The sequence below is a fragment of the Syzygium oleosum genome, unplaced genomic scaffold (genome assembly GCF_021117445.2).
Source record: "Syzygium oleosum isolate NSW1041296 unplaced genomic scaffold, Sole_v2.1 Sole_v2.09, whole genome shotgun sequence".
NCBI lineage: Eukaryota > Viridiplantae > Streptophyta > Magnoliopsida > Myrtales > Myrtaceae > Syzygium > Syzygium oleosum.
The window spans coordinates 10,857,511-10,868,367 of record NW_026607493.1 but is presented as its reverse complement, the minus strand read 5'-3'; the positions used below and the strand labels follow the sequence as shown (position 1 = coordinate 10,868,367).

Sequence of the window (10,857 nt, the reverse complement as noted above, 5' to 3'; positions counted from 1 at the left end):
TTGTAGTGTACCGATTTAAAGTTTTTCGTGATATTAATCAATCTTTTTTTTTAGGGAAAAAGGTAAAAGGGAGGTGGAAGCATGCCAACGTGGCACCAATGAAACCCCGTCCTACAGCACGATGCTTAGCTGGACCACACACGCACCACCCCACCCCCTCGCACGTGCCACCGCACCATATATAAACCCCTACAAACCCCGTCTCTCTCCTCTAACTCTCCCTCATCTTCCCTCCTCCCCGTCGTCTCCCTCTCTCTCTCTCTCTCTCTCTCTCTCTCTAGCTCCGAAGCTCTCGACAATGGCGTCGGCCTCCTCCTCCGCCGCCGCGGCCGCCGTCGCGCCGACGCCGTTGCTGAAGGACGAGCTGGACATCGTGATCCCGACGATCCGGAACCTGGACTTCCTGGAGATGTGGCGGCCCTTCTTCCAGCCCTACCACCTGATCATCGTGCAGGACGGCGACCCGTCGAAGGTGATCAAGGTCCCCGAGGGCTTCGACTACGAGCTCCACAACCGCAACGACATCAACCGCATCCTCGGCCCCAAGGCCTCCTGCATCTCCTTCAAGGACTCCGCCTGCCGCTGCTTCGGCTACATGGTCTCCAAGAAGAAGTACATCTTCACCATCGACGACGATTGCTTCGTGAGTCTCGCTCCTCCTCCCTCCTCCCTCCTCCCTCCCCCTCCTTCCGGTGGTTTGGATTTCGATCGTGGTTGACCGCGACTAGCTGAATTGAGAATTAGTTGACCGTGTTTTACTTTTCTTTTCTTTTTGTTTTTTGTGATGTGGAGATCTAGTTCTGGTTTCGTTCGTTCTGTGCCGATCTGGTCACTGTGAGTTGGTCGGTGGTTGTTTGGGCGGGCTGATCTGTGTTTTGACTCGAGTAGCTTGACGAGGAGGTTCTGTAATTTTGATTAGCAGACTTCGGTAGCTGATGTCAATTTAGGTTTCTCCGAGAGCTTAGTACTACTGCTCTTGGTCGTACGGCTGGTGGCGGAGAGTTGGGAAAGGTAGATCTGTTGATTTTCTGTAGATTGAGCGAGTTTGATTAGGGACATTGTCGTCATTCTCTTTGTATCAAGTTTGAATTTGTATTTTTCTCCACCGTGGAGACTTAGATCCTAGCGAAAAATCCTTGCTTTGCTGTAATTTTGTACTTTTTGTTTGACCGTCCGCGAGATCTGAGCCTTTTTCTTTTGTTTTGTGTAATGTCCTAGGCTGCATGATCTGGACTAGGTTTGAGATTGAAGTACGAGTGAAGCTATGGGCATGCTATTGTGATACGGATATCCCATAGAAAATAAGCGCCATTGCTTCTGATATCATGATGCATTGGTTGGCGAGTCAGGGTGAAAATTGGTTTATTTGTGGCTTTGTTTGTTTATGTCTTTGTGAAAATGGCAGGTTGCTAAGGATCCAACTGGCAAGGACATCAACGCGCTTGAGCAGCACATTAAGAACCTTCTGACTCCATCCACACCGTTTTTCTTCAACACCCTTTACGATCCATACAGAGATGGTGCCGACTTTGTTCGTGGATATCCCTTCAGTCTCCGCGAGGGCACACCAACCGCTGTTTCCCATGGCCTCTGGCTCAACATCCCTGATTATGATGCCCCCACTCAGCTCGTCAAGCCTCTTGAGAGGAACACTAGGTTTGGACTTTGTACTCTCTGATCTGTGTCTGTATAAGTGCAATGCATGCTTCATCATGGGATTATGATTACCTTGTGCCTCCTTATACCAGGTTCGTGGATGCTGTCATGACAATTCCAAAGGGAACTCTCTTCCCTATGTGCGGGATGAACTTGGCATTCAACCGTGACTTGATCGGCCCTGCTATGTACTTTGGCCTCATGGGTGATGGTCAGCCAATTGGGCGCTACGACGATATGTGGGCTGGCTGGTGCACCAAGGTAGTTATGTTCCATGCTGCTCTTGTAATGCGTTTTTCAGAAATAGCTTGACAGATGAGATTTACATTTTATCAGCATCTGAGAAATGGGACTGGACATTATTTGATTTTGATTTTCGTCCGCCTGATTAGAGAAGCTAAAATCAGTCATTTTGATGACTATGCAGGTCATCTGTGATCATTTGGGATTGGGAGTGAAGACAGGACTCCCCTACATCTGGCACAGCAAAGCCAGCAATCCGTTTGTGAACCTCAAGAAAGAGTACAAAGGCATCTACTGGCAAGAGGAGCTGATCCCATTCTTCCAGTCCGTGACCCTTCCCAAGGAGTGCACCTCCGTCCAGAAATGCTACATCGAGATCTCTAAGCAAGTGAAAGCCAGGCTCAGCAAGGTTGACGAGTACTTCAACAAGCTGGCTGATGCCATGGTCACATGGGTCGAGGCATGGGATGAGCTCAACCCATCTGGGAAAGAATCTGCTGCCGCACCCAACGGCGCTGCAAAGTAGAGATTTGTTTCTTTGACAGGCATTTTTCTCTCGAATAGTGCGGATCCTGTACCTTCAGTCTTATTATTGCCGTCCTGGTTTTTTACCCTTTTGACTCTCAAGAGCATCATTTACATGGCGGGTTTGAAGCCTTCTTTTTGTCTTATTTATTATATTTATGTTACTATGAGATCAGAACAATAAGGTTATTTAGGGATTCTGTACTGAATTAGATTGGGCATTTTGATGAGATTTAATTTCAATATGATTGAGATGAGATGACTGCCTCTTTCTGTTTCTTCTTTTCTCTGGTTTGATTTGTTGCTTAACGCCTGTGTGGTTGTTCTTCCTTTTTAAGGGGCCTTTCTAGTACAGGGTCATAGCTCGTTGACTTTGGAGTGTTGGAATCTTAGTTGGTGGGATCTTGGAGGGAGTGTGAAGTTTTAAGTGGGAAAATGTTGTGGATGGACTCGATCTACATATTTATAGATCCTGTATAATTTTTAGGCTATCCCAAAATTGAAATGCCTGACCTTTGGTCGGTTCGATGGCAAAGCATATACGATTCTGCTTTCCACATTGTTTGATTAGATTTGTACATGGAAATGTGGCATTTACATATAGTAGGACTTGGAACTCGGTCTTGTCGATGAGCGTTCTTGACACACTTATTAAGCATACGGAAATGTTTTCATTTTTGAAGCACTGACTATATACCTTAGGCTTGTGATTACATTATTTAGGATCATATCATGATATTGAATGGATCTTTAGCTTCCTTGTTCTGCACCGAGGTTCCCTGTCGTCTTAAAGAAGTTTATAACCGAACGCAATTTTCGATGAGTCAACACTGACATTAGGCGTTATGTACTCCAATTTCTTCGTAGGTTTTGAGATTAGAGAACAGATGATGGGTATCGCGAGAGCCCCAAAACATAAGGGACATTGGAGAGGAAAGCTGCACAACAAAACCAAAGATCTACCATCTGGATGCAGTAGAATCTTTGGTATCAACGAATTCCTTCGTCCACAATGTATAAGAAAGACACTCTACTTTAACCTAACTGCTGCTTTGGCTCTTTTACAACAAATCACCACCTGCACTCTGCATTTTCCACGCGCTGTAGGTGTCGGTGTCCCATGTGCAAAAACCCAAAGATTTTTACCAACTCTTTTTTTTCCTTTATTAATTATGAAAGCTTCGTGTGCAAGCGGCCAGTTCAAGTGCCAGTTTCAAGAAACACAAACACCTTCCTCATGAATTGATCTGAATCCAGCCCACATACTTCAGTACAGAGCCTCAGATGAATCTGTGTTTTCTTCTCCCCTGTTTATCACATGAAGAATCGATGACTCCAAAATCTGTCAATGCCAATGTCCTAATATTGAGAAAATGACAAAATGCGGTTGCATGCTGGGCCTTGCAATTCTTCTGCATAGTTGCCACAGAATCAAAGCCACAAAACAAGCCGACACAGACACGACATCGATGTACAACGCGCGACAAGTTCCCCATGACCAAAGTCATGGAGAAGTTGGACCACCGTCACCATCAGAAAGCGGGAAGAACAGAAGAAGTAGTAGCTATAAACCAAATTAGTGGTTTGATACCCTTTCGCATGAGGATTTTTACTCGATCCTTGATTTTTCCTCGTTGGACCACCATTACTAACACCTTCATAGACTAAATTCACTACTCTTTCCCGCTTACTGCTTGGACCAGAAAAAATTGCAAAGTTCGATAAATAATTTTTCACTTGATTGGGTGTACCACCGCCTTCCGTGGCCATCGAAGAATACGGATTTTCCCTATACTGCCACCATTAATCTCTCCCCCAGGATAAATAAAAGTCGATCAGCCAATTCTCTGTTTTACCAAGGCAAGATCACGAACTCGAGCCAGACTAGCAGAAGAATCGAGAAACAATGCAGAAAACATGCAAAGCTCCAAACTGCTTGTCGATTGTAACTGCCGCGAAAATAAGAATGCATATGTTGCTAAAAGAACTGAACTGCAACATTAAGTTTGACAGCAGTAGACGAAAGAGAGAAAGATATCAGTTCCAGATTTACTTATGCCAGCATCACCCCCGTTTATTTTGGTTATAGCAATCTTGGCCCAAACATCCTCTCATCTCAGACAAAATAAAACATTCAGGTGAGAGTGCAAGTCGCCGGTCTATATATATAAATAAACAGAGCCAAGAGGCGAGCAACTTTGCCGAGAGAAGGATGAAGGTTGCCGTAAAATCGACAACACTATGCAATTGGGTGGCATCACGAGTAAGACACTCCAATTCCAGGAGGGACTTGATCCTCATTTATCAGCTAGAGCCTAGCGCAACTTAACGCTCGGTGCCAAGACGAGTTCAAAGAAAAAACCTTGCCAAACAACATCATTTCATGTAAAATAAGCACAAGTGGGAAAAAATAATCAAATAATTTCTCCTCATAGTATATACAGTTGATTTCCAATAAAGCGAATGTCGACAAAGCAAACTGAATACGAAAGAAATACAGGCGCTACCTACCCATCGAGTAAATGGAGTTTCCAGGATTTCCTCTTGTACCTCGCGTTGGAGTGCTCAAGTGATCCTGGGACAACCGAAAACATCATTTTGCTCCTTCAAATGGATGGATTGCCTTCGATCCTCCACACGGTGAAGTTGTGATGACAATTGAAGCAAGTTCATTGTAGTACCACCACCTTTAGGAGAAAGATTGTCCCTGGAGTTTACAAAACCAGATCCCTGCAGAATCCCATCGGAGATCTCCAAATCAGAAATCATGGTATGACCTGGGAGGTTTCCTTCTGCAGAGTCCATCACCGACGAAGACAATTTTTTCAACTCCACCCCTATGGAAGCATGCGAACTCAAATCCACTAGCTTGTCGGATGCTTCGCACAGAGAGGAATGATAGTCGGCGCCTGCCATGAACAAAGACTGAGCCATGGGAATTCGGGAGCGGCTCGAAGAATTTTGAGATAGAGATGACAGAAGAGAGAGAGCAAGGCCAGATTCTACGATCCCCGATATTCCTTGTACAGTTGATGCTGTGTCGAAAATAGCAAAGTCCTCACTACCGAAGGAGGTGTCTTGAAAAGAGGAATGTGAAGAGTTTTGCCCACCCAGCTCACGTGGAATCTGATTATTTTTACTGGAAATGCCGCATGATGTGGATTTTACTCTGCCTCCATCGAAGAGGGAAAATTGTCTCTCAAATTTGTAAGGAGAGATCAGTGATATCGCATTCGGATGCCTGTTTGGGATGGGAATAGCTGATGGAGGACCAAGACCGGTTTCATCTTCAGCTTTGATGCGCTCATACCAATTATTCATTCCATATAGCCCAGAATTCAGAAACTTTTCGCCAGCAAGTGTATCTTGGCAGATGAAGGAGGTTGGCGCTAACAGATTCCTCTCAAGCCCGCTACCTGCAGTCATGCAGTCATTTACAATGTCATTATGATGCATAAAACAAATGGGAGGATTTCTCTAACGCGAAGTGAATTTCTGATTAAGACATAGTCGGCAAGCAATTATTACAACAGGAAAGATTCATACTAAGTTTAGATCAGGAAGCATGACTGGTTTCTCAATGTTCATGGTTTAAATAAAAAAAGCAACATTATTCAATTATGCAATGCAAAGTGAGAGCTGTCAGTAGCCAAGCTAGAGAGAACAAAAGTAGAACTAAACACATCTTAGGGCTCGTACAATAACATAATCCAGAGTTCCAATTCCGTCCCATGTAGAGACTGGCTTCGGTTATTTAACGGGACATCTTGCATTTCTCTTATGGGATTTAGAATATTCAGATGCCGCACAAGTTGCACCTCGAAAATTCATCAGCAGATAGCACATGAAACTGCCATCCTGTCTTCTTCCATGTAAAGGAATTGGCTATTCCATCCAGTTTAAAGAACCATGTGAAACCATAAAAGCAAATGGGACTTGGGACTGTGAGTACGTTCTATTCCTTTCCCTTTCTATTGGAACATGTGATAGGGTTAGCTGAGAAGTATGCTGAGAAAATTGTGCTATCGTAGTCTGTAGTAAAGGCAAATCTCGAGGCATTTACCTTATTTTAGGTTTATACTAGTGTAAGCTAGAGCTTACCAAACACATCTATTAGAAATATTATACATCGAAACTACTGACATAATTCAAAAAGAATTAAGACAATCTCACTTTTCACATTTCTTTCATAACCTCAAGGTATCTTGGAGAGCCAGAGCTAGTTGAACCCAATCAGAAGACTGATCTTTGTGGCACATACAAGTAGAGCCATCGGGATAGTACGCGAAGATAGCTCATTCAGTTATATTAACAGGGGCTCCAAGTTTTTTATTGCAAGCCTATAGCTTAAACTGAAAAGAGCGGATGTTCATAGTTCGATAGTCTATGTCAGTCATTAAACATAGTTGTAGCAACAGAAGAAAGCGAAATATATACATCATATGCGAGACCCTCAAAAAACTGCAACATTTAGGTTAAAGAATGTGAAGGAAGAACCATCTCTTTAGTAGATTGTGGAGGGAGGCAGAATCAGCTACAACCTGGTAAACAGGCGATTTTGAATTAACAGACACAATGCATGCTAGAGTTGAGTACCCTGAAACTCCTAGTGCACATTTAGAGCCAAGATACAGTACACATTTTTAATCTAGAAAACAATGCACATGATTAGGGAAACCTGCAAGCATGTGCTAATTCAAGCTTTCATGACAGACACTCAATCTAATGGCCATGTCCTGGTGACTTTGGCAAACCAGTGTTCATTCATGACAACAAGATTGAAGTAACTTCAAGTCACAAGGTAAAAAGCACCGGAGAACTGGCTTTGGATAAGATCCTCTGGTTGATGAAAATACAGACCTCGCAACTCAGAATGCACATGTTAGTTCTCCTTTATAGTTGAGAGGAGTATATTCTGTCAACGGGCAAACCTGCTCCATATCTTAAAAACACGACGCATCATTACATAACAGAGACTAAAACAAAATAGCAGGAGACAGCGCAAGGAATCATTAAATTCTCGAGTTCAAGAGATCGCATCTTGACTTAATGATGTTTTGAATTGCATAAGGAACTCCCCTGATAATGGACAGACATCCATTACTGTTCAGCCTAAAGTAAGTAATGCACCTCCTTTCTAGACTTACTGCAAACAAAGTTTAGATATTAAGACAGACTATTCTTGATCCCAACTATCCGCAAGACAATACCATAGAAAATTGCAAATCAGTCGTTATGGTGAAGAAACAGATCAATTTCTGAAGCATCTACATTTGCTGTGGTAAGTCAACTACCTGCACTCAATTATGTCATACTCTCACCTGCATGCATGCACGCGGAGAGAGAGAGAGAGAGAGAGAGAGAGAGAGAGAGAGAGAGAGAGAGAGTCTAAGTAAGTAAAAGCTTTGCAGTACCATCGTATGACTGCAACAGCCTGCCAACACTACCAGACTGAACACCAACATGAGGCTTCCGGCGACGCTCATTGTGGACACTGAGACGTTTACGACAGCTGCGCTTACCGTCATCAAATTCAGCTAGCAAATGAAACCTGGATGGTCAAGTAGTAGAACATACACTATCAGCAACAAAATCAACAACGAACTAGTCAAGGTATCATTTTTCTTAGTCTACTATCAAATTATATCAACACAGTAAGATGGTAGAGAAAACTTGGGAGATTGACAAATATTTGGGCTCAAGCAATGTTGTAAAGTTATCTTTTCCTCCCCTTTTATTTATGAAGCTTTCCGCGTAATTGCTCACGATGAGAGTATATCCAAAGATGTATGATGGGAGATGACAAACCTGCTACATTGCTGGCAAAAACGCTGTTCAATTCCATTAACAACTACTTGGGCAGTCTTTGAGTGAACCTCACACACTTTGTGCCTCTTGTGGTAGTCTTTTGAAGAGCTGAGATCTTTGTTGCATCCATAAACTTGGCAATAAGCGGTATGGCAATTCGCTGCACCAGAGCGAGCTCGCTTTGGAGGTGTCGATGATTCAGAAGAAGATAAAACCTTTTTCCCTCCTTGAGGAAATTTTGCGCCGAGCACTTCCCTGGATTCACCAAATCTTCCCAATTTCAAGTCAATGAGCAATGAATCTTGGGTACTGCAGTCAACCCCTGAAACCGATAAATTTGAAGTGGACTCCTCTTCTCCCCCAAAAGCATCCAAGGTAGCCATAATCTGACTCGCACCATTTCCGTCATCAAATTTATCAGTCAAGACATGCCTGGGGGACTTAGGTTGAACTTGCTTCCTGATTATTTCTTGAAAACCAAGTTGGCCGAAACCTTGGCCAACATCTGCTTCTTGACCCAAGACGACCACACTATTGCCAAAACTAGGCGGACTTCTTAGTTCCCAATTCATGACGGCATTTTTGCTCCTTGCAAGCAAATCAAATTGCGAGACAGTCTCATCTGATACAAAAGCCTTCCCTTCAGAAATATAGCTCCACGACTCCATTAAAAGAAAAGGACTTTCAGAATTAAAGAATTCCCACAAAATTTCTACCCCGACTCCACCCACAAAAGTCTTATTTCTAAACTAAAATTCCTGCCTAGAAATTAAAGAACCCACTAGCCAGCTGAATTAACATCTTGAGCACTGTACAGTAACTCCCGGAGGCTCAAGCTCAATCCGAGGTGGAAAGTGCCACAGCACAGGCTTCCCTTCTTGGAACCCGAATCCGAGAATCTTCAGATCCTGGACAAAGATTATCGTTTGAGAAAAGGACCATGCGTCCAAGAAAACTCCGAACTCACAACTCACAACTCACAACTCAGGCAACAGAGAAAAAGGGCACAAAAGCCAAGAAAAATCTCTTCAAACCCACGTGAACCCAATCTTGAAGTAACCCCGGTTCATACACTACCAATCACACTCGACGAAAGGGAGAACAAGGGGAAATTCAAGAAAAGCAGATGAGAGCAAGAAAACAAAAGAGGGGGGTGAGGGGGGGTTGGTGGTCCCAGTTCCAAGAACGCAGCGAAGAGTGAAGAGGGGAGTAAGACAGTTTCAGCGGAGCAAGAAGAGGAATAAATGCAAGAGCTGTTCTCAAAATGATACGAAAGAGAGCTTCGTCGCACTTTACCAATCGGGACTAACTCGACGCGTACTTGTGGCCGACAGAACCCACTGATGGAAAGTTAACAGCTCCAAACTCCATGGGAGAGCTTTTTGAGCCTCTGTGATATAAATTTCTATAGAGAGAGAGAGAGAACGACCAGAGGGAAAGAGGGAAAGATGGGAAAAGATGTTTTTCCTTTCTTCTTTCTTTTTGCCATTCACGTGAATTCTCTAAAAAACTCTCCACTTTAAATCAAATTTCAAATCTGCCCCTAACTTTTTTTTATTTCAAAAAAAAACTCTAAACTTTAGATCCAGTCCTAAATTTACCACGAACTTTTTTTTTGTCTCATAAAAAACCCCAAACTTTAAGTTCAGTCCCAAATCTACTCCGAATTTTATTTTGCGTAAAAAAAATCGGCAAATTTTAATTTATTTTCAAAAATATACCCCCGTGATCCAGTCCCGACTTGACGTGGCACTTCCACGTTAATAACAAATCCACATTAGCAAAGTAATAAGGCGATAGGTACAGACCGACATTGTATTTCCACTTCGATAACAAATCCAACCCAATAAAATTGTAAAACCATTCTAGAATATGAAAGTTTGGAACGATAACAAATCCACTCTAATTTTTTTTAATTTAAAAAAAAAAACCAAAATTTTAAGTTCAGTCCAAATTTGCCCCGAACTTTTCTTTGTCTAAAAAAGAAGCCCCATTACTTTATTGATGTGAATTTATTATCAATGTGGAAGTGTCACGTTAAGTTGAGACTGGATCACGAGGGTATATTTTTTAAAATAAATTGAATTTTGGTGATTTTTTTTACTCAAAACAAAATTTTGGGCAGATTTGGGAAGTTTGGGGTTTTTTCTTAGACAAAAAAAAGTTTGGGATAGATTTGGGACTGAACCTAAAATTTGGAGTTTTTTCTGAGATAAAAAAAAGTTTGGAGTAGATTTGGGACTTGACCTAAAGTTTGGATTTTTTTTTTTAGGGAATTAAGCTTGTTCTGATGTGTTTAACTTCCTTTTGCTGGCTGTCCGAGGCAATTTTTCCAACTACTTCTAATTTTTTTTTCTATATTTTTACAAAAATTTATTTAATAAAGTAGTATTCAGACCTCAAAAAACTGAGAGATATTATACGTCACTCTACATATCAATACGTATATATTTAGAATATTTTAAGTATTTGGTACTGTACAAAAGTAAAAAAAATACAATAAATTTCCTAAAATTTTATAAAAAGTTGAAAAAAAATTTAAAATCACCTTCAACACCACAATCTCAATTGCTAATTCCACCCCTTTTGATTTACAACTTCCAGGGTTTTATTAGGGTTTGTTTC

At 42.1% G+C, this 10,857-nt stretch overlaps 2 protein-coding genes across 3 annotated transcripts; one reads left to right on the top strand and one right to left on the bottom strand.

Annotated features, from left to right (window-relative positions):
• Nucleotides 1-224: 224 nt before the first annotated feature.
• On the top strand, nucleotides 225-2,681 carry LOC115690764 (UDP-arabinopyranose mutase 3). Its single transcript, XM_030617230.2, has 4 exons — nucleotides 225-643; nucleotides 1,406-1,656; nucleotides 1,749-1,917; nucleotides 2,084-2,681. The coding sequence occupies exons 1-4, from the start codon at nucleotides 299-301 to the stop codon at nucleotides 2,423-2,425; spliced, it is 1,107 nt and encodes a 368-aa protein (XP_030473090.1). The 5' UTR covers nucleotides 225-298; the 3' UTR covers nucleotides 2,426-2,681.
• Nucleotides 2,682-4,825: 2,144 nt separating this feature from the next.
• LOC115690754 (squamosa promoter-binding-like protein 13A) lies at nucleotides 4,826-9,665 on the bottom strand. Of its 2 annotated transcripts, none has more exons than XM_030617222.2 (4): nucleotides 9,529-9,665; nucleotides 8,233-9,140; nucleotides 7,839-7,975; nucleotides 4,826-5,840 (listed from the first exon to the last, which is right to left on the bottom strand). In XM_030617222.2, exons 2-4 carry the CDS (start codon nucleotides 8,898-8,900, stop codon nucleotides 4,990-4,992), a joined length of 1,656 nt encoding a protein of 551 aa, XP_030473082.2. In that variant the 5' UTR covers nucleotides 8,901-9,140; nucleotides 9,529-9,665; the 3' UTR covers nucleotides 4,826-4,989. The 2 variants fall into 2 exon arrangements, with proteins under 2 accessions (XP_030473082.2, XP_056170258.1); XM_056314283.1 differs by having other exon boundaries at nucleotides 9,524-9,662.
• Between the last annotated feature and the right edge of the window lie 1,192 nt (nucleotides 9,666-10,857).

Coding starts and splice junctions, on each gene's coding strand:
- LOC115690754 (XM_030617222.2), bottom strand. CDS start 8,900: ATGGAGTCGTGGAGCTATATTTCTGAAGGGAAGGCTTTTGTATCAGAT. Junction 7,976..8,232: donor TTTTGCCAGCAATGTAGCAG/GTTTGTCATCTC, acceptor TTGACCATCCAG/GTTTCATTTGCTAGCTGAAT. Junction 5,841..7,838: donor GCTGTTGCAGTCATACGATG/GTACTGCAAAGC, acceptor GCATGACTGCAG/GTAGCGGGCTTGAGAGGAAT.
- LOC115690764 (XM_030617230.2), top strand. CDS start 299: ATGGCGTCGGCCTCCTCCTCCGCCGCCGCGGCCGCCGTCGCGCCGACG. Junction 644..1,405: donor CCATCGACGACGATTGCTTC/GTGAGTCTCGCT, acceptor TGAAAATGGCAG/GTTGCTAAGGATCCAACTGG. Junction 1,657..1,748: donor CCTCTTGAGAGGAACACTAG/GTTTGGACTTTG, acceptor TCCTTATACCAG/GTTCGTGGATGCTGTCATGA.